General features: G+C 44.6%; 1 protein-coding gene across 4 annotated transcripts in view; it reads left to right on the forward strand.

Annotated features, from left to right (window-relative positions):
• LOC126519148 (segment polarity protein dishevelled homolog DVL-3-like) overlaps positions 1-22,953 on the forward strand; it is a 43,443-nt gene extending 20,490 nt beyond the window's left edge. The window contains exons 11-16 of one of the 4 annotated variants that reach the window (XR_007596537.3): positions 1,418-1,701; positions 4,048-4,182; positions 6,982-7,149; positions 7,677-7,871; positions 19,321-19,526; positions 22,383-22,953. Coding sequence is in view for 2 of the 4 variants with exons in the window: in XM_050168765.3 (XP_050024722.1) it covers positions 1,418-1,701; positions 4,048-4,182; positions 6,982-7,149; positions 7,677-7,871; positions 19,321-19,392; positions 22,383-22,432 (904 nt within the window). In the remaining 2 variants the exon portion in view is untranslated. The remainder of the gene's footprint in view (positions 1-1,417; positions 1,702-4,047; positions 4,183-6,981; positions 7,150-7,676; positions 7,872-19,320; positions 19,527-22,382) is intronic. The other 3 variants (XR_007596538.3, XM_050168765.3, XM_050168774.3) reach the window with 3 other exon arrangements.
• The last annotated feature ends 445 nt before the right edge of the window (positions 22,954-23,398 follow it).

Below are 23,398 nucleotides of genomic sequence, written 5' to 3' on the forward strand. Positions count from 1 at the left end.
CTGTGGCATTGAAGTATGGAATCACAAAAAGTACGCTGACAACGATTGCGAAAGCGAAAGACAAGCTGCGAAACAACGCAGGCCATTTCGCTCCCGACAGACAAAGGCTTAGGGAGGCGGCGCATCCGGAGTTTGAGAAGGCAGTTTTTCTTTGGCTGAAGCGCGCTCGGAGCTGCAGTCTACCAGTAAGTGGACCAATCCTGCGAAAGCGAAAGTACAGCAGCGAAAGTGAAGAGGAATCAGAAGAGCAATCCTCTGTGACAGCAGCACAGGCCTTCCACTACCTTGCCGAGGTCCGCAAATTTCTGACTGTAGAAGAAAATTCTCAAGAACAACTGGCTGCTCTTAATGGAATAGAGAACTTTGTTCTTAATGCACATGTAAAGAAAAAACAATCAACAATTCATGATTTCTTCAAACGGTCTAGTCAGCCATAGATTTCCATTAAACTTGTTCTGGATCCTTCACCTCTGCTCTGTTTTTACTGTGCAATTTAAGAGTGAAATGTTTAAAATATGATTTAAGTGGATAATTAATTGTAATGTGCGCTGTAATCTTGCTCAGAGTCATATATGCGAGAACTTCCGATAATTCAAACTTCCTGATAATTCAAACAAAATCCTGGGGTCCCTTCGAGTTTGAATTAACGAGAGTCTACTGTATGTGTAGGCTTTATAATGTTTGTGGTCAACAACAACAAAAAAGGCGCCTTTTGGTTCTTCTCATCTGCACTCGTGGGTACGCAACAAATCGTGAGCGGCAACAATAGTAGCCACGTTTACACTGGTACGTTAAAAGTGTACTCTATTCATACGCCGACGCTTGTAACACAGCTAAGATATTCACCCACCCTTAGCGGAAACGTGCCGTATTAGGATAGTAGTGAAGACAGATGCCGCTGTTTCCGCAGCATGCCAGCCATGTGTTTCTATGTCACTGGCAGCTAAGCGTGCCCATTTGTTTCTGTTTCCTCAAAGTGGACATGGCTACGTTATTGCCGCAAACTTGCCGATATTAACGATATTATTCATTACTGATACGAAAGAAACTGTTTCAATGCATGTAATGTACTCATGAGCAGAAAAAAAAATAGCGTTCGGCGCGTTCGGCTTGCTCCACCGGCTGCCATTTTTGTTTTGGTGTCCCGCAGCAAACACGGGACGAAAAAAAATTTTTTTCTTTTCGCGGGAAATTTAACCCGCGTAAGAATCGCACCCCTGATTTTGCGTCAATTTTTCGGACAAGAAGGTGCGATCATTATGCGAGTAAATACAGTACTACACAACACACTTGATTTGACTTTCGTCTAAGCTACCACACTGCATAGGCGTTCGAGCATTCAGTAAATTATATGGTGTTCAAAACAGTGCAATCAGGAGACAGGAATGATGAATACATAAGTTGAATGACTTTGCAGTCCCATTAAGTTGGTGGTAGCCAAGTGCTGGGACCCGAACCCCAAGGGCTACTTCACCATCCCACGCACCGAGCCCGTGCGCCCCATCGACCCAGGAGCTTGGGTGGCACACACGGAGGCAGCACGCGGCTCTTCATCTGCTGTGGGCCACTCGCGGCTTTCGCTGGCCCCAGGACCTTCACTCCGCCAACCGCTACTCTATGATGGACCCTTGAGGCCTCCGTCTGTCTCCACCCTCACCTCCACTTCCTCATCAGTCACTTCATCCGTGCCCGAGTCGGAGAGTAAGTCCGCAGTGTTCATTGTTGCCACCACTAAGCTGTGTTAGATGGCTCAAAGCACAATGGCTGTTCTCTGCTATTGTCACCAGAATACTGATACTTCTTGACTACTTCTCAAACAATACTTATTGAATTTTCATGTTTTCCTTTACTGGAGCGTGAATTGCTGTTTATTACTTTGTTTCAATATTAAGCTTTGTCACTTCCTCAATGTCCCCAAGCAAAAGAGAAAGTTCCTGAGGTACCTAGGTATGCCTTCAAGGTAGCAGAGCAGTAGCACCATTTCTCGTTACAACTGCTGTAACTGTGATGAGCCAGTTTCTTCTGTTGAATGATTGTAATGTAGGGAACATGAACATCGGGTAATGTGGTATAGCCGAGCCTCCTCATAACATAGACGCTGTTCTATTGATTCATTAAGCATTTTCATAGACAAGCCTGTTGGTAAGGCCTCTTGTTGTGGGTAAGTGTTGAGATTCGGGCTTGCTTGTACATCATTTTGAGGTTTTTATGCGTAGTGCAACCAGTGCAAGGACGTAGAGGGGGAACAAGACACACACAGTATTGTGTCTGGTGCTATGTAGGTTTTCACATCTTACTCTCAAGGCAGAGCCAACATAAAAAGGTCGAGCAAGTTGGTATGCTCATGCTGAAGGGAATAAGGAGAAAACAGGAAAGAACAGCTGCAGTAAAACCCCATTAATATGTATCCGCTTATCAAGCACTTCCGGATTACATATAGTCATGATGAATACCCTGCCCTGGTGCCATTGAACCTAATGTATTAACCGCTGTAGCCGCGTACCGCATGGCAAACAGTTAGTGCATAGTATTTACTTGATTTTTCATCGCACACAAGCATGGAATCAGCAAAATCTTTCGCACACAGACCATAGGTAGGGAAATTTCAGCGCAAGCACCTTTCCCAGAGTGCAATCACCACTGATACTGATGTCAAAACATGGTAACCATGATGTGTTTCCTGCTCCCATAGCTTCTAGTGCTTCCACGTCGTCGTAGATGACGACGTTGATGATGGCCCTTCCGTATCCGACATGGCTACTGCATTGATCGTCATGAGGGCATTCACAGGAAAGCGTAGCCTGGAGAAACTGGCTTGCAGCCTTTCTGAATTTGAAGATGCCGTTGTCATGGCAAGGCCGCCATGGCGGCATGTGAAAATCACATATTTTTGCTGCCTGCTCGCAATAAAACTTGTCTGCGTCTGTGTTCGAGTAAGAATTAAAATGTTTTTTGGGCCAGCAAGTCTATAGCTGCTCATCTGCGAGTGTCAGTTAATTTAGTACATCTCTTAGTGCATAGCTTGATCCACATTACCCGCCAACTATGCACTAGGGCTTTTCTTTATTTTTTTTTTCGAAGTCCGATCAGTCTTGAAATGAAAACCACAGTGAAAATCAAAACAGTTTTATTTGTAACATTTAGATGCATTTTCAAGCTACTTCTTCACATAGTCACCATACCACTTGAGACATTTGTTGTAGCGTGGTACCAACTTTCCTATATCCGCAGCATAGAAAGCAGCCGGCTACGCTTTCAGCCAATTCAGCACACTGGTCTGCAGCTCGTTGTAAAGTCTGGTTCCTCTCCTCCTAGCCACCGTTTCATGTGAGCAAAGAGATGGTAATTGGAGGGAGCCAAGTCTGGGCTGTACAGTGGTTGATCAAACAGTTCCCATTGAAAACGCTCCAGGAGCTTCCTTGTTGCAGCTGCACTGTGCAAGCCGCGTATTGTCATGAAGGACAATGCCTGATGACAACATTCCTCTTCACTTGTTCTGAATTGCGTTTCGCAGACTTCAAGAGTCACACTGTAGGAGGCTGCAGTGATGGTCGTGCCACATTCCATGAATTCCACCAAGAGGACACTATTGCTGTCCCAGAACACAGTAGCCATACACTTTCTGCTGGAAAACGTTCTCTCGAACTTCTTTGCTTTCGGGAATGAGAATGCATCCACCGTTTGGATTGCTTTTTGTTTCTTCAGTTTTGAAACGGACCCATGTCTTGTCCCCTGTGGTGATTTTCTCACGAAAATCCTCACAAAAGCGAATTTTTTCGCATTCCTTGTCAATTTTGTTATTCTGAGGTTCAACTCTACTAGAGACCCTGCACAACACATCTGTGCACAGAGGCATCGGATTTTCACTGTGACTTTCGTTTCACGACTGATTGGACCTTGAATAAAAAAATCATCCTCGTATTAAGAGTTGTACTGCACCTCAGACCAAGCCTGCCTGGCTGTTTCCTTACAGCCTCAGAGTGTGGGCAAGCAAGCCTATTCTTACTTTGGCTGGCTCCAGTGTGACAAAGTGTCAATGTTTCACAGGGCAGCTACAGGAGCCACTACTGACTGTGGAGACGGACATGGAGACAATTGTAAAGGCTATGGCAGCTCCCGACTCAGGACTGGACGTCAGAGACCGCATGTGGCTCAAGATCACCATACCAAAGGCCTTTATAGGTGAGCAGTGAAAAGCACTAGCGGCACAAAGAAAATTAAAATGGGTGTTACAAACAGACCTATCACAGATGCCTTTTACAAAGACAGTGTCTTCAACATGCTCATGGATTAATTAGGAAAATGTCCAGTCAGCCTAAATTTTGCCTGTTGTATATTTCATAGACGAAAGGGTGTGTTTTGACCAATTGATGTTTAATAATTTAACATTTACACTTAAAACATTTTTGTAGCTGTTCCTTAAAATACCTCTCTCTCTCTCTCTCTCTCTTTCTTTCTTTCTTTTTCTTTTTTTTTTCAAATAAAGAATACAGCGCACCATATACAGTATAGAACCTCGATGTGATCCCGTTTAGTATGATATCTCAGTGCCAAGGTTTGCGATCAAAAAATACAAAAAAATTATCCAACACAGTTACACTTATTTTTTTACTGGTTAATATGTTCCTGGAAAGCATGATCTTCCAGCACTGACATTCATTGCCCACCAGCTCGGTTTCGTTTTGAGTTTCCCATTGCCATATTAAAATGCTACGCAATACAAGAACAACCAAGCACTTCTCGGGCTGCTAGGGCCTGACCAGCTTCACGCACGTCAGCATCTCATGCAACACTGATTCTCGTTGAATGCACAAGGGAAAACTTCCCACCAAATGCTCCTCCCCCCCCCCCCCCCCCCCCCCAAAACTGTGATGTCGGAAATGCCAGTTTGTGATGTAGACTTAGATTATTTGTTCAGGCTAAGGTCTTCTTTATGCTAGAAAAAACTACAAAAGTTGTCAGATGAAGTTTTCAGTCATTCTCCTATTGAGCACATTTTTTAAATGCCTAGGCATGGCCAAATAGATATTGCCGAAGTCTGTGACATCATTAGGAGCAATTCTGAAATTTTGAAGTGGCATTGCTGCGTGTGTCTCACTATTACAATAGAACCTCGTTCATACATATTAGGAAAAAACCACAAGAAAAAGTGTACTAGCCAGGAAAATTTACTATCCGAAGTATCCAAAAATTCGACATATTCGACTAGTGTTCACATCTACGCAATGTGAAGCGTCGCACGGATTGTTGCAGCACGAGACGCCAACGCACATGGAGCTGGTGGTGTTTCGGTGGCACAAGAGGCATTTTGTTGTTTTAACGTGATAACGTTAAGGGCCTCGTGTCGCAGAAAAATCCGGCATCTGCATCTGGCGTCCAGCATCGCATGTCGCTTTAGCAGAAACAATTTTGAACTACGCATACCCAACCATGCGGGCCCTCCATGTGGCACAAGAAAATTACTGAACTAATTGAATTTTTCAAGGTAAAATATGTAGAAAAATCGTAAAGTACGACTTACACACAACCTGCCCCCATGATAGCATCGGATTGTAATTTGAATATATGAGGAAACATAATTCTATTACGTGGAAACTCGCGCACAAACCCCTCTTAACACGATAATGTTCTCCAGCTGCCGTTTGAGGCCTGTCTTAGTAGGAGCGGCACGGCCCCCTCGGTTCCTTGCACACCACCAAAAAAAACCACAAAACTCGCCTTCATGCATAGCATTCTCTGGCAGCGTCTCCCGGTGAACATTACGATTACATTAGCTGTAGTTGTTGGGAAGCGTGACAAGCACTCGGGGATCTTTTAATGATATTGCGTTCCACTCTTAAAGGCGAAGCTTAAGCATCCTCCAAATTTTTCCTGTTGCGTGGTGTTTTAAGAGAGCAGTGGGAAACCGAAACAAAATCCATCTGGTGGGCGAAGCCAGCTACTGCTGAAGTGAAACGTGATGCCCACATCATGCCAGCTGCAGCAGGGAATGGCGGGGTGTTTGGATTATCGCCTACTAAAGGCGTGCTGTACACTACCAGTGGCACTACGTGCTGTAAAACAGATGGAGGAAGATGTTTATCGCAATAGGTTTGGTGGCGATAGCTGTGAATGTGGCATGCAACGGCCCGGATGGAAATTTGCTGATACCAGAATAAGAAACTGCGCGTGCCATCGTTTTCACGTGATACGGGCGGCTATGTACCGTTATCGATCACGCATGCCTTGCGCCTTTTGTTGTTCACATGGGATCTAGCGGCCGGAAAACATATACGTTCACAGTCTGCAGCAGGGAACAGCGGCGAGTTTTGGTTATTGCCTGTTAAAGAATAGCACCACGCACTGTGAAACAGATAGGTGAAGATGCATATCACAATAGGATAGGCAGTGATAGCCATGAATGCCGCGTGCAACGACCCCGGAGAAGATTTGCTGGTACCGAAATGAGAAACTGAGTGCGCACAGGCGTTTTTTCATGAGACGGGTGGGCGAGCATTGCGGTGAAACTGCTACGGCTGGCAGCGATATACTGTTATCGATTGCGTGCGCCTTGTGCATTTTCTTGCCTACATGGGATCCAGCGGCCGGAAAACCTATCCTACGATCGCAATTTGGCGACGTACTGAACGTTGGTTCCGAAAAATCGTATTTTCCGGGAACAGATGAACTGGTAAAAAATGAGCATACGGTAACTCTATTGCGTCATTTTTTTGTGTTCTCAATTGCGAATGTTGGCGCCAGAAAAGCGTACATAACTAAAACATATCAACTAGGTTCTACTGCATTTATTTTTTATTTGGTCCATATTGCCGGCCTTACTGTCAGGCCTGGGCAGTAGTTGGTATAAAACAATACAAGAATAAATGAAACAGTACCCTTTACTAGAGCGACGGGTCTCGCATCAGCTGAACATTTTACTTCTTGTTTTCCTTAGTGTTCACAGTAGCTGAGTTGCTTGCCCTTTTATTTTCTCGGCTGCAGGCGTGGACGTGGTAGACTGGCTTACAACACATGTTCAAGGCTTCCAAGACCGCAAGGAAGCCAAGAAGTACGCTAACCAGCTACTCAAAGCGGGCCTCATTCGGCACACTGTCAACAAACTTTCCTTCTCTGAGCAGTGCTACTATGTGTTCAGCGACCTCTCCCTTGGTGAGTGCCTGTTGTGGGGTCCTGGTGGCATCACTGCGTGGTGGGGCAGGCACATCTGATCATCAGAGTCTCATTTAGTTGTGTTGTACATGTCACTGCTTTATTAGCTGACAGTCTGCGATTCTGTGCCACAGTCATTATGACATGAAACTAACTGGTGAAAGATGCTTCAGTTTCCACATGCAGTTTTTCACACTTGGTTAGCAGGGATGCACCCACATAATAATCAAATCATATTGTTATGCAGCTAATACGTGAGAGCACACTGAAGGATGATACTTTTTAACAGTGGCCGACACAAGGAGAGCAGGTGCACCACTGCATACTTTGCCGTTCTCGCTCAGGCGGCCAGCAGCTGTACTTGGCAGCTTACTTCGCACCATTGTTCAGTTCATTTTCACCTTCTAGCCTTATATTTTTTCTGTGATCATTGTCCTTGTGTTTTTTTACTCTTGACATAGTCTGTCTCCCTTATTCTCGTTGTGGGCCACATGATCGCAACGTATAAATCACCTTGCCCTGTGCAGACATGTGCTCGCTGCGGCTGCAAGAAGAGGACGAGGAAGGTGGGGCAGGGGGCATGGTGCCCCCCTGGGGTTGCCTGGGTCCCCTGCTTCCAGCAGGGTACGTGTGCGGTAGCACGGCTGCACCAAGTGCTGCGGAGACACAGCTGGCCTCTTATGTCAACTATGCCCGTGAGGGGAGCACCCATTCAGGATCCGGTGAGCGCTTTGCCTCCGAACTCTGCCTGTAACTGGGGCCATTCTCGGCAGCTGTTTCCATGAAGTTCACTCACAAGCCCAGAGTAGTTTTACAAATGTTGGCGAATTGTTTTTAATAAACAAACTTACAGCTTCATTCAACTTTTTCTTTGTTTTGGCTCAGTGTCTGCACTCTTATTCTTGTTCTTGAGGAAGGTAGAGAAAAGGGAAGGGAAGGCAGGGAGGTCAACCAACCGCATGTCTGGTTTATTATCTTTTGCAAGTGGAAGGAGTTCAAGGATCGGGTCAGATCTTGTAATATCAAAGTTGCTGCGGACACAAAATACCTTCACTATACCCTGTATTTATTGCAAGCATACATTCATTGCACACAGTGAGAAATGTCTTAAATTTACTTTGTTATATCTACAGCATAGATCGCTTATAATGTTCAAAGGCTGCTCACGTGCAGAACGTAGACACGTATCTAAGAATCGAAGCTTGCTACCTGGATGTTCACATCCATTTAAATTTAGGAATGTTGAAAGGCAAACATCCAAGGACCGGCAGTCCACACGGAGCAGGCAAAATAACACACAATAAAAACTATATGCAGTCGAGTCTCGATAATTCGAACTTGAAGGGGCCCGAAAATTTGTTCGAATTAAGAAAGCTAATTGAATGGAGGGCTTACCTGCAGTGGCACATGTGCACAGAGCTAACACATGAGTGGGAAGTTCCAGAAGATTTATTCACTCGTATTTACAAATTGATACTGTACTGTGATACTGCACTGATATTGTACTGTGATAAGAGACGACGGGTGCACGCGTGTGTAATTAAAGGAAACATACCATGTCCATGACAGTTGCCCCTTCGTATTTTTGGTATGCTTCACCGCGTAGCACAGCTGTATTGGGGCGAAGCTGACTTCGGGAACCGGTATTGTGCAACGCGTTATGCTTTACGCGCTCCGAAGCCATTGGCGAGGATTACAAAGGCGGAGTCGGCGCCATTACTGACAGCGACGAATTATTTCATTGAAAAACAGGGCCGAACAGCAAGACGCTTGGTAGCGAACATCGAAGTAACTAGGCCTAGCGTTGCCGCAGTGTGGCTATGGCTACCAGTGGATCTGCGTGTGAGAGCGCCGGCTCGAGGCGGTGTGATAATCAAAATGTCAGTGGTGGGTGGCTTCGATTAATGCCATTTCAGACCTGTGGTCATGGCAAAAAGTCTCAAAAATTGGACAGCGAAGGTTTTTTGTGTCCGAAATTTCACATGTTCCCAGACATTGACTCTGTGGGGTACATGGCAGTGCCCCAAAGGTGCCTGAATTATGGGGGCATGCCCGAAAAATTTCGGGGCCAGAAAATCTGTCATTTACTGTACAGGTCACCTGTCATTAACAGAAGCAATCAGCGATACGCATCGGCACGTGCCTGCGCACAAATTTCTGCCACTTTCTTTTTTTTTTTTTTTCCTTCACACGTGACATAGAGGGGTTTCTTCTAAACTCTTCCTCTATGGCAGGGTCATAGGAATGCTAGTCGGAGTGCAGTATGTTCGAATTAACTATCATTCTAAATACTGGGCATTTTCGCCCATTGGAATACACATTACTTTGAGGGGACTACAGCGCCAGTTCAAATTAATGAGATTCAACTGTACAGTCGGACTCCCTTATAATGACACCGGTTTTAACAATATATTGGTTATAACAACGAGAAGCTGCGGCACCATCAACTTTTGTATGTTTTCTATGGTGAAATAGCCCACTTACTACAATGCCCCCATGCTGGATTATTGGTTATCACGATGAAGCCTGCCTGGTGGGTGTCTGTGCTGAAAGGTAATGAAATGTGAAATCTTTGAAAAGAAAAAGAGAAATTTGAGCCGCCGCACAATTGCCCGCCACTCCTACGGCCACCGCACACCTCTCTCATGTCACCCTTCCACTCCTCCAAACACGAATAGACCATGGCAACTCTGCTGACAGCACTGCGCTGCACCCAGATCGCTTGCTGGCCCCTCAATTTTCGCAGTTCTACCAACGGATGAAGTTGTTTGTGCTCGTCATTGTTGGTTGCGTTGAAGTCATTCCTGCCACTTGGTTTCTCAGCCTCATTTGACTCACCGACGAAATGGAACATGGCTGATCCGCCCGCTGATCATCGGCAATGCCCGACGTTGCCGGCAAAAAGAAAGCGCACTGCTACAGATTTGGGAACGAAGTGCTTCTAACCAATGAAACGATCGTCATGAATGTGCTTGCATCGGATAGCGACAGCGACGACGGCAACGATGACACGATAGGGCAGACTGCCTCAATGTTGACCTCGTAGGAGGCCCTGCACATGATTCAGTCCCTCAGGGGCTTCGTTTTTGCAAGGAACCTTACGCTGCACTACGTGGAGCACCTAGATGCCTTGGAGAAGGATGTCGGCAAGCTTTGCGTAAAGCATGCAAGGCTGACGGACATGGGGTTTTCTCGTGCAAGGCAGTATGTGACAAGATGTTTGTGGCGATCTCAGCCCAGCGTTTCTTCTGGATTTCTCAAGCCGACAGGCTGCCGTGGCAACCTCCTCGCATTCTTTAAAAGGCCCCTTTTGGGGCCACCAATGCGATGCATCAGCTGAGTTCACATGCCACTTGCCTCCCGTGACCCCTTTGCGCAGTTGGTATAGCAGTGCCATTCTTGAACACCGACAGCCGCAGCTTGTTACGTGCAGTTGGATTACGCAGGAGGCAGAGTTAAACGGTTAAACGAGTGAACACAATCAGCAATGGAGGAAGGTGGTGGGGAGGGGCACTGGCCTCCCCGCCATTATACTTTTCTCACAACAGCTGTACCATCCCCCTATTCTTACTTTTTTTTTCATGCAACCCGGTTATAACAATTATCACTTATAGCAGTGGAATTTTCATGGTACTTGAATATTGCAATAAGTAGGCTTGACTACAGAGGAAAGTGTGTCGACGACTAGTTTCTCAGGCCTGCTCAATTATTCATAATTGCCGGTGGCACCGCTGCGAACTCCACCACAGAACCAGTATAGAATGGAGACCGAAATTTCGCGTACCACACAGTGCTTTCTTCTATTTATCCTTTGTGCGCAATGTCGAAAACATGGCCATTGCAATCCAAGTTTCCACCATTCTAGTGTTGCACCTGCCACCTGTGCCCTCATATTTGTTGTCGCGGTTACTCCTCCGCTATCCAAGAGCTGAACAGCTACTGTGAAGCATTTCTCTATCTTGGCACCAAACTGCAACTTTGGTCGCCGGTTACCAATGAGGCAGCACTATTAGGCCTAGCCGGTGGGGGTGTCGGGCAGCATGCTGTCATGGGAAGCTCGTCGTTGACACTTTCCTACCCGTAGACAAATAAATGGAGACCGGGCTCACTTGCTGAACAGAGGGCAGCATGCTTGAAGAGGAGTTTGTGATCGCAGTTGATCAGCCGCGGCAAGTACTGCGAATGTCTACCACATTTGTATGTGCATGTACTGGTACGAATGGCAAAAGCACGCGTGTAGACATTAAGCCTAAAAGCTCCGAACTGAATCTCCGAAACACAGCTTAAACTGACAATGTCACGGAGTCCAGGCCACATGCGCAATGTCAGCACTTTGCGACTGGTGAATGCAAAACGCACTGTCGGTGTCAACCATCACAATATGTTGACTGGATGTTATTTTCAATAAAGCACAGTACCCAGCTAAATTCTGGAAACAATCTTTCTGCGATGCTGGAGTTGTAAAAAGCTGTGTTTACTTTCCGCACACAAATTGAAAAGCCAGAAAGTGACAACATGTTCAGTGCGCAGCGCTGACAAGCAGCCAGAGCAAAGGCTTCTTCGTTGCCTACGCAGGGCAGACACACACCAGCCTGCAGATTGCTCCATCGTAGATCGCTTACATACAATGCACTGCCCCCTCTGAGGCTACAGCTTTATTTATTTTCTTTCTTTTTTTTCTTTCTGTTCCTTGTTCATTTGCTCCGTGTCTCCTCCCCCTCCACATTCCTCTTGGTCGCTCTTCTTATGGCCTGCGCACCTCATTGGGAAGCGTGCTCACTGCTTGCTGGTCTGCAGGATTTTCCATCAGCCACATTATAACTGGTATTTTGTCTTGTGTGGCTATGCTATAAGCAGTATGTGTATACCGCATTTACTCGAATCTAGCGTGCACTTCTTTTGGGGGGATAAAACGGGTCCAAAATTTTGTGCGCATTAGAATCAAGTACGACCCTTAAATCTGCGTTACCATATCGCCATTGGCATTTCAAAATGGCCGCCTCGTACGCGCTTCGAGCCTAGCTGCCGTAGCTTCCTCCACGTGCTGTGCATGTGGAGGAAGCTACGTGCATGCGTGACACCATGCTTGTTAATTTAGTTAGTAAGCGAATGTTTAAAAGTTCATACGGCCTGTAAGACAACTATCCTTACTTTTCGTATAGATGTCTACTGATTTGCTATTGCAATCGATGCTTCTCCGTTCAGGCAAAACTTCCACTTTTTTTATTTATCGCAACTTTAGTGTATTGGGAGTAACTCTTTGTTTTTCCAAATGCGAGGAAGTTGTATTTCTGTATCAAAGAATGAGGTGCACTGTGCTATAAAGGACTTTTCCTTTTTTAGTTCACAGGAAATGGGTGTGCATTATAATCGAGTAAATATAATATATGCAGTTCTATGGGAGTATAAATGGGGGTTGGAAAATACTACGTTTTAGTTGGTTCTGCACTATAGGCGGTTATGAGCAAAACGAGAACAAAGTTAAAGCAGGAGCCAAGGTTTCGACAAGTGGACTTGTCTTCTTCAAGACAAGGCAGTTATGTTATAAATGCTAAAAGACATGTTTTTTGCCGTAATTGAACACACACAAGAGGAAGATACATAAAGACAACACTTTACGGCAACACACGGCAATAAATGGTCTGAGCTGTACATTCAGTATATGAAGGTTCAACTGGATACATTATAGGCAAGCTACACCTGCTTTAAAACTGCAGTATCTGACCTTTGTTGGCACATACTTCTTGAAACTTTGGTCCAAGCAAATTGGTGGCGGAATAGAAAGTATGAATATGGTCGCCGACCAGCAAGGGCTACCCGAAAGTGCGAATAATCAGGAGTAGGAAATAATTAATTCACCAAGAAAAAGGTATTTTTATTCCACAGGTTGCCAGAAAACCTTGTCAATGTGTTGCTGCATGTACATATGGCCAGCACTTACGCACATGTGCTGGTCAGTGTGTACTTTGGCCTTTGTCTTGCTGTTGCCACAGATAGCCAAAAGTGCAGTTAATGCATCCACTAAGTCTTCATCCCACTGCTGCTTGAACAGATGTTGACCATGCTCTGACAGCCTAATTATCACAGCCTTCTTTACAACAGTCATCACCCAGCGCTTCCCTTGTTTTATCACTGCTCTCATTAGCGCCGACATCTAGGGTGGAATTGACGCCATCTGAAGCTGCTTGACGATTCTGGCCAACAAAAATTCGTAACAGCAGCTGTTTAAAATGTTAGAGAACAAACATAGGAAGCACGAGAGTGGGACACATGATACAGTCACACAAATGCAGCCTTGACAACTTGTTGGCTTTGTTTGGTTTGTCTCATGGTTTGGGCGCTATGGCGAATGTACTGCAGTGATGCAGGCTGAGCTCGAATTATCAAAAGGAACAGGGTAAAAAATTCTCCGTTGTCCTTAGTACATTATATCTCATGGGCAAGTGGTGGTGCAGCAGAGCTGCATGTCAGCCACATGTATTCAGAACTGCGTGGTCACACCATCCATGATTGCATTGATAGTGACCACGGTTTTGTTCGCAGCAGTTGCAGCAAACAGTAGTTTTATTCTGACCTGGTGAGCACGTCGGCAGCGTGCCTTTAGAACTGCACGGTCGCCATCCATGATTGCGTCTGAATTCTGTAGTGTACTGCTTGAAATGTACACTGCAAAGTGCAGAAATAAGGAGTGACACGAAAGGAAAAAGCGCACATGCGTAAAATGTACACGGCAATAGTACTTCATGAAAGAATCGATAGAGACTGCTCTTTCAGTCGCAGTGGTTGCAGCAAACAGTTCGTTTTGACTCTGGGCGATGGCTGTGCCCGCAGTGTCGCAAAGAGCGCAGAAGCTGTCGAGGATGAAGGGTGCGCCAGCTACATCGTGAGAGACTGACAATCTGTTGGCGACCAGCTCACTGGCCAAAAAATAATCGGGGTTGTGTGCGCGATAGTGAAATAGACCTTTCAGATGAGGACTTTCACCTCGGCCATACTGCGAAGGAAGTCGCGAGGCCGTCACCCGCCATGAGCACTAATCAGTTGGGAGATTACAAGAATTGCAGCTTCTGCACTGCTTTTGTGCAAAACAGAAACGGATGTGATGTAGTAAGCATTTGTTGGTTGTTTTCTTGATACCTTCGATAATTGGACATTCGGTTAAGAGGAAGCTTTAGCGCGGGCCCAACTCCGATGCGGCCTATTCAAATACATGATACATACCTGCCAACCCTCCCGATTCGCTCGGGAGACTCCCGATTTTTTATTGAACTTTCTGATTGTACGATCACTGTCTTATATCTCCAGAAAAGTGGTTTCCGTTCACGCAATAATGGTTTTTGCGAAACCAGCACCACGGAATTTACACCACATCGTAATCATCAGCATCACCGACTACGGTGCCTAGTAAGCCGACCAAGGCCAGAGCCAATGTTGCTCTTGCATTTCATGCACGCCTTCCTTCATGGTGCGTCTTATTGCTGCTGCTTGTTGACTAGGCCGTCTGTGTGCGGTGCACTGTGTAAAGTTAGAATCCTCGTGTGCTTGATGCCATGGCGCTATCAAAGCCCAAGAAAAGGTATTTGCAGAAGTTTGTGCGATCTTATATTTCTGAATTTCCTTGCTTTTCGTCATCAAGAAAAGAACATTTTGCATTTTCTACAATGTGTGGATGCAACGTCAGCGTGTCTCGCAGTGTCAAAAGTCACTTGAAACTGCACGTTTCCACGGCGAAGCATCAAAGCTATGTTCGCACCGCTGAGCAGCAAGGCAATATAGTGAACTTTCTCCGGAATAAGTGTGATGACAGTGTTATACGTGTGGAGTGCCTGTTTACAGGATTTCTCGTCGAACACAACCTACCCCTTAGTGTCAGCGACTACATTGGGCCTCTTCTACAGAAAATATTTCCGAAATGCGAGGAGGCGAAGTGCTATGGATGTGGACGCAACTCTGAAGAATGTGGAGGTCGCCAACATGAAATTTATTTCGCAGGCATCGCTCTCGAGTCTTTGTTTCTTTATTCAGAGTTTTCCTCAGCTGCTGCCCCGAGATTTCAGTGAATCTGCTGAAGACGCTTTAGACACTCTCGAAGCTGAGTTAAGGTGACACTGGATTTACTCGTGATACCGCATAGCAACGCAGAGTGCGAGAGGATATTTAGCACGGCGCAAAAAACTAGGACTGAGTTCCGCTCATCAATGTGCAACACAAGCCTCCAACACCTGCTGCTAGTGAAGGGCCGTCAGTCTGGGCCATGCTTTTAAAAAGCAAAGCTACTCCGACAAATTTTTGAAGTGAACAAATTATGCTACTGCAAGATCCTGCAAAAGGACGCATTGAACACTGCCTAAAAGTTTGAACCCCCCCACCGGTACCACCGGAAGTTGAAACAGTGCATGTCCCCCCCCCCCCCACCCACCCCATTGGCGCGAATAAAAAGTCTCCCGATTTTTGACCTCGCCAGGTTGGCAGGTATGCATGTAAAACTCAAAAACGTTTTTCTGAGATAACCCTGGAGCGATTTTAATGACATTTGTTGCATTTGAGAGAGAAAGTTAAATTGGAATTTCGATGTAGGGCTTGAATTTTGTTAAAAAGATTTCCAAATATTCGACCGTTTGAAAAAAGAATAGAAGCACGAAGTTTACAAATTCATAGCTCTGCATCAAGAACAGATATCACGGTTCTGTAAACAGCATCCATTAGATCATTCAAAGCGAACAAATTCGATGTCATTATACATCTTGCGTGAATTTGTTACGTTGCTTACAAGGGTTCTGCAAAAGCTGTGTTTCCATATTACTACAGTTTTTTTATATTCATGTATAACACATCAATTTTGTCCGCTTTAGATGTACTATTAGATGAAATTCACAGAATTGTATTATCGTTTTTCGTTGTGGAGTTAGAGTTGTAAACTTTACAGTTTAGTTATTCGAAAATTTTCAATTTGTCAATTTTTTATAAAAAATTGAGCACCTAAATAAAGAATTCCAAACCAACAGTCACTAGATATTATGTTTTTCTTTTAAATGCAACAAACCTCGCCAAATTTGGTGCAGTGGTTGCCGAGAAAAACGAATTCTCCTTTTGCATGTATTTAGATGGGAGCACTCAAGCTAAAGCTTCCTCTTAATTCTGGCATTTTCTTCCAGCCACGTGAAGTCCGAATTAATCAAGGACTATTACTGTACTCGAAAAAAGATGGCATCAGTTTTATGCAAGGCTGTTGTGTTACATGTAAATCACAGTTGAGGCTATTCTTTAGTTGAATGGTGATTTACCTTCTTGAAATGAAATTAAAGCTGTGCTGAAATTGGGTCATGAACTCTAAAAATTTTATTATGGGGTATTACGTGCCAAAACCACTTGCTCATTATGAGGCAAGCCGTAGTAGGGGACTCCGGAAATTTTGACCACCTGGGTTTCTTTAATGTGCACCTAAGTCTAAGTACATGGGTGTTTTCGCATTTCGCCCGAATCGAAATGTGGCCGCCGTAGTCAGGATTCGATCCCGCTACCTCATGCTTAGCAGTCCAACACCATAGCCACTAAGCAACCACGGCAGGAGGTTTGTGAACTCTAGTGTATTTGATTCATGGTTTATAAGTTTAATTAGATTTTCAATTCAAACTTCACTAATGTTAAATTTTGTATACAATGTGGAAGATATAGCTACATAATACTTTGGCAGTATAAAATTTTTCAGACATTTTTGCTTGTGCACAAATACTGTTTTGCATTTAAGTGTTCTTGAACTATGGCAATTTAATGCTGGACAGACGGGACTATTCCCTGCACTCGATAATGCTCGATGTGCTCAACAGACATTTGATGCTGAGGCACCAGGCCCTCCATCTGTGAATTGTCACTGCTCAGCAGCCAGGGCACTTGGATGGAGATGGTGCATCTCAGAGAGCAGACCTATTCCACCACGTTCAGAGTGCATGTGCATGTGCTGCTGGTGCCATAATGACAGTAGGCCTCGCTGCTTTCCTGTTGTACCTGGGTTTTAGGCAATGTTAAGGAGAATGTTGAGGACAGTGCCATTGTGGATTTTTTCAGTGAATTTTAGGGGGAAGTTAAAATGGTCAGCCTCTTCAACCCCATCCCTAATGCAATATCCCTTTATTCTCACCTCTCTTCCTTCTGATGTCGAGAGCTAAGTGGAGTTATGGTACAAACAAAACATGCATCTTACCATAGTTGCCATTCAGGTGGCTAAGGACTACTTCTGTCTGCATGCTTTGCAGCAGTGGTGGTGCAGTGAAACTCATCATGTTGATGGGCCTATTCATATAGTGGGTAAGGTTGCTGCAGCCAGCTTTGGTTCTTGTTAAGAGTGCAAGCAACCTTCCATTCTTGCTGCAAGGTTAGTATAACCTGCCACAGTGGCTGACTGACTGCAGTGCTCAGCTGCTGGGCTTCAGTTTGCGAGTTTGATCACTGGCTGTGGTGATTTCTTTTGTATATGGTGGATAAAAAAAAGAAGTGGGTATGACATGTTTTCAGCTTTGGTCCTGGTCTCACTGTATGCTGCACTTCTCTTTCCACAGCTTTCTTCTGTTCTTCTTTTTCTAAGTTCATTGGCTTAATTTTCTCAAGTACTAATACATGTACCACATGGCCACAGAAAAAAACATTAACTTCAGAATGCCTTAAGTCCCCTAATTAAATATATTTTGGCAGAGCTGCCACACGTCCAAATTTAATGACGTTTGACATGATGATGTCGATGACAGCAGCTGCCGTAGTGGCTTAGCAGTTATGGTGTCGTGCTGCTAAGCATTAGGCTGCGGGATCAAATCCCAGCCACCACGGCTGCATTTCAATGGACGCGAAATGCAAAAATGTCCATGTCCTCTGCATTGAGGGCACATTAAAGATCCCCTGGTGGTCAGAATTAATCCGGAGTCCCTCACTACTGCATGTCACATAATCAGACCATGGTTTTGGCACATAAAACCCCAGAACTCAATTCAATGACAGCTCTTTAAAGTAGGCAGCTTTAGGGTACTAATTAAAGAATAAATATGTTTTACAAGTTCAGCCCTTCTTTATAAGTAGTGATATGTAAGAATAAGCACATGATGGTGCCACTGCTGTTTACGATGTTGCAACGAACCATAGTAGCTTCAGCCATTGCATGTCAAATCTAAAGCCTAAAATAAAAAATGGCCACGTTGAAGCCGTTGCGACACTTACCTGAGGAAGTCTGCCAAGTACAACTCCTTTCAAAACCAATGTAGCTAAAAGTTATGTATAAATTATTTTTTTAATGATAGATGTTGCTTCAAATATTTCAATTGTTCTACAATGCGCTAGTTATGGCAATGAGAGTGTGCATTTCTCAGTCAAATGAATTCTGGTAAACGCATTAGGTAACAAATGACGTTAAGGCAAATTACACTGTTTGTCCATGTGGCATCACGCAAAAGACAAGAAATTTTAAGGCATTTGATAGTTAATGTGATTTTCTGTGCCCATGTGACATGGGTATAAGTACATCTGACTTAATTTTGCAGCATTAACTTCGCTTCTGTTTCTCTTTATTAAGTTTCTGTTGAAGGCTTCTTTGCTTGCTACTGGTATGCTCTTATCAGATGGCCAGCTTGCTAATTCATCTTCTATTCAAATCCTTTTGCTTGTTGTACAGTGAAATTATTAATGTGCAATTTCCTCAGACCTATCAACCAATACATGGGAGTGAACAATCTTACTTGCTACACCTCTTAATTTATAGCAGCAAAGGCCACATCCTGACAGACAGCCACACACACACTGTAGGGTTGTGCCTTTTGCCACAAGTGGAATGGAGATTGATGTTGTGTATTTATTGTCCTTAAATTGTGGCGTCCTATACAAGCAGGAAATTTTTTGAAACATTATGAGTTATTACGTGACTCCATCAAGTACTTAATTATATCAGAACTCAAGCAAGTTTCACATAATAATCGGTGTTTGTGCTACTTTAAGGCGAGTTCCCTGCTTTTTTTTTTTTTTTTTTTTTCTTTAAAATTGTCAACACAAGAAGGCGTTTTCAGAACCATGCAAATGTGCTATTTCTTGCTCTGGAAAATATTATCTTGACAAGTTGCACAAAACTACACACAGTGTCCCTGTCAGGTGGTGTTCTTTAGAGCTGGTGTGACGCCCGGTGTGGCAATGCAGGGGGCAGTGGCGGACCACCCGCAGAGTCTAGCCGCAGCGTGGACGGTGCCGAGGGCTCTCAAGAACTGACCGGTAGTAGGCAGTCCTTCCGCATGGCCATGGGCAACCCCTGCGAGCTCTTTGTGGACGTCATGTGACACATGCATGAGCATGCCACTATGCAGGGGCCCCACACCATTGAAGCAGAGTGGACAAGCTCCGTGAGGGTACAACACTACACTTGCGTCAGCTACAACACTTTGCACACAATGCGCATTGTGTCCAAGTTTTTCACTAAGCACCTTGATGTCCTGTGTCCTACACCCAGTGAAACAATTTACGCTGTAGAACTTGCCACACTGTAATTCACAGCACTTGAATACCATGTTGTATTTTCTGTTGTAATTACGAAAGCTGGTGGCCAAGGGCCCCCTTAGAAACAGCTTCAGGAGTGACCAGTAGGCCAGAAAACAGTCACATCTGTCAGGGCCCAGTTAAATATAAATGAGTGTAGTCGGCACAGCTTCAAATTTCAGCCATTCACTATCTTTTGGGGGTGCTGGCAACCAGTGACATCGCATTTGACATGCCTTGAACTACTCGCAAATCTTTATGCAAATTAAGCATGTCTTGTTGTCCAAGAACCTGCTTTGGGTGAGGAGTCTATGCAATCCATCTACTATATACTTGTGAACCTTTGCTGAACTCGTCCAGCCTTGTGCCACCCATTCACTGAATTGATTTTTCTTGTGTCTACCCCCACACATGTGCTTACATAGCATGTAGTTTCCATTTAGCTTCGCTCTGAAACCGGTGTGGGACCAGAGCTTTCACTGAATATACACCAAAACGCATTGTCCAACCACAGAGCTACAGACACTGTTAACATAGCTAAATAGTTGATAAAAATATGTCTAGAAAGTTGCCGTGTAGTGGTAGCTAAGGATGGCACCAACAGCCTGGGCATTCTATGGTATTTATTTTTCTATGGGCTCACGACAGCTTTTTCACACAACACATAAAGCAAAGTTACGGATCCTCGAGAGCCTTCGAGCAACTTATTTTCCTTCTTTCTTTCCTTCTAAGTGCGCCTTACTAGCACCAGGACAGAAGACCACCTTTGAAATCACCTGTGTTAAGTAGAAGTCATCACTGCAGTATCACTGTAAATGCACATGCTAAAAGCACCCGTATTTGTTCCTAAGCCTTCCAACTTGCCTTCATGTGTGTGAAGGGTGTTGCATGGTCAACGCAATGTAGATGCTTGTCGCCACCTATTTGTTTTCTTTTACTGAAAAAGGGTCAAGTTACCGTTAACACTCAAGGTCCATTCGATTCACCTGCACAACCTTAACCTGTTCACAAGGTACTGCACCCTCCAATTCATTTCAGCGGTGCAGGAAAGGCGCAGGGCTGGTTCACAATTTTGCTGTGCCCTCTTTATTGACGATGCAGACTTGGTGCAGCCATGTCAGTGCAATGCCATAAGGCAGCAGACAGTGCAGCACATGGGCATAACCATAGTTGAAATCCCACTTACATGTGTCTGCTGCATCTACACAATGGAGTAGAGTGGTTCACATTCATTTTTACACACGTGTACTCTATATATAGCTAGTTGTTGTGTATTTGCCATAACCAGCAATTCAGCTGTCTGCCACAGACGTTAGTTGTCCGTGCTGATCAAACTAATTATTTCAAATTAAACAACATGTCTGCCAATTTGTCAGCACTGGGGGTTTTCTTGTGATTTTATTGTCCTGTAATGTCTATGAAAAAGAAAGAGAGAGAGTGAAAGAAATTGACTGCATGTTTGCCAGCTAAGGGACAAGTTCAGTCTAAGATATGTTCTACGGTGCACACATTGACACTTTCTTGTTATCTGTAGCATTATCCGCACTACTTCCTGCTGTCTTTAAGACCAAGCACCGTGGAAGGCACCGTATACCTGCGGTTTGCAGCTTCTAACTTATGCAGACGGCACACATTAAGCTGGCAAATACAAGGCTCGTGGCTTGTGTGCAAATTGGTATTCATTTAGAGTGTAGCATTGTGCCTGCACTGCTGAAATCCAACTGCACAGTTTCTGAACTTCCTGTGCCCTGCCATAAACTAATTCACAGAGGTGCAGTCAAATCGAACAGACCTTGGGATAGGTGACATCATGCCTCTTCTGCTGTGCTGCACACTGCAAGAGCTGGCTTCTGCAGCTATGCATGCCTGTTGGTTTCCCGAGTAGTACTTCATAGCTGACTAACTTATCCATTTATAATTGGCAAGCACATAGTGGCTTTTGTCAGGGGCAGTTTGTGCCACCTTGCCTAGATGTCCCTATTTTCTCACTTGATTAGATATAAAAATTATGTTACATTTTTTTTTTTTTGGAGGAAAAGCTATGTTACATCCGCAGCAGAAGTTCCAAGACTTTTTAAAGTACCAAGTCGGAGTGCAGGTTATGTGCGAATTTCACCTTGCAGTGGGATTTCACAGCAGTGCTGTGTGCATTGCAGTGAAGCCACACTGCACTTCAACAGAGAGAGGCAGTGAGAGTGGTAATATGTGCTACTAATGCCACTGAAATTACAAAGCAATATTGCTTCTGGAACTCTATGCCAGTGTGCCAGGGAACTTATGCAGGGTGTTTATGTAAAGATTCGAGCTTTGTTATACTTCTTTATTTGTCCAAGTTATATATGTGCTGATTTCTTTATTCTCTGAGTTGATCCGACTAGGAAAGTGTGTTTTATTTGGGGGGGATAGGTTATACTTGGAAAAACAGTGTAAATTGCGTTAGCCTCATGTAAATATTTATCTTTTTTCCCATCATATTACATTTATTACTAACTGTGGTTGCTATTCTCAAGCAAGTCCTTCAGCACCTTGTGTATATATTGTAGCGTCACCTCGGAACTCTGCCCTTCACTGAACACAATTTGCTCATCTGTGTCAAGCACAAGCGGCGCATGTGCACCAAGTGTGGCGTTTAGGAAGGAGTCTATTCCTGCATGACTGCCTGCCTGTCTGCTGGGACACTGCATGCTCTTTCGGTCCTCCCTAACCCGAGTTCCTTGCCTGCTTTGCAGTGGAAGAGGATGGCTTGGAGTATCAGTACTCAGACAAAGGCTTGGTCTAACGCCTTAGCCTTCATGATGGAGCCAGAGGCAGCACTAGATCATCACAGGACTTCAACATAAACTTGACACTGCTTCCGGCCAACACGCGTTTTGAGCCCAATGAACCTCCTGTGCTGCAGTGTGCTTTTCACACTTCGCAGTAAAACCCGAACAATTTTTTTTATAGAGCCCTGCAGGCTTGCAAGTGGTTGTGGCAAATCAACACTGGACAATGGTGTGACGCTGCAGCAGATTGTATGTGCGCCGCCTGCCACAGTTGCACTGCAGGCAATGCTGCAGCAGTGTGCTCTTTTCAGTGTGCTATACCAAGGCCAACTAAGTGTGCATGACGTGTGTGGTAGCTATGCGAGGACATTCCCACTGGCGCACTACTATCCCATCGTAATGTGTTTGTTGACCAATGTCTGATGTGTGTTCATTTGGATGACTGCAGGCCAACAATTTTAGCGTGCTTGTTTTTATTGAGTGACCTCTACACTGTGCGTGTCACAAACCATGAATAAAAGGTTACTATATAGCATGTTCTGTGACTGCAGTTTGATTTTCAGACTTTTCATTGTGTGTCAGTAATAGCATGCAATGAAACACTTAAAGTTGATAAAACTGCATATGACAAGTTGACTTTCTATAGTTGTTGGAACTTCCACACTGTGAAACTGTGTGTGTGCTACACTAGTTCACTGTGAAACTCAGCGCCTCTCGTGCTCCTCCTACTCAACAGCTGGATTGAGTAGTTCTCTCCTGTCTCCCCAGAGTTTACTATTCACTTATTAGTCACAGATTTTATGCATCAGCCTGAGATGGTAGTGTACGACCAGTGTTGGCAAAACACAACTACGCTAGGCCTTTCTTTTATTTTTCATTCCCTTGACTCTAGTGTACTGCACTATGTGCGATAGCTTTGGATGGCAGCATTGATTGGTGTTGGCAAAGGGAGCCTTGTGATTGCTGCTGACTGTACTGAT

Source organism: Dermacentor andersoni, chromosome 3 (assembly GCF_023375885.2).
Source record: "Dermacentor andersoni chromosome 3, qqDerAnde1_hic_scaffold, whole genome shotgun sequence".
NCBI classification, from domain to species: Eukaryota; Metazoa; Arthropoda; class Arachnida; order Ixodida; family Ixodidae; genus Dermacentor; species Dermacentor andersoni.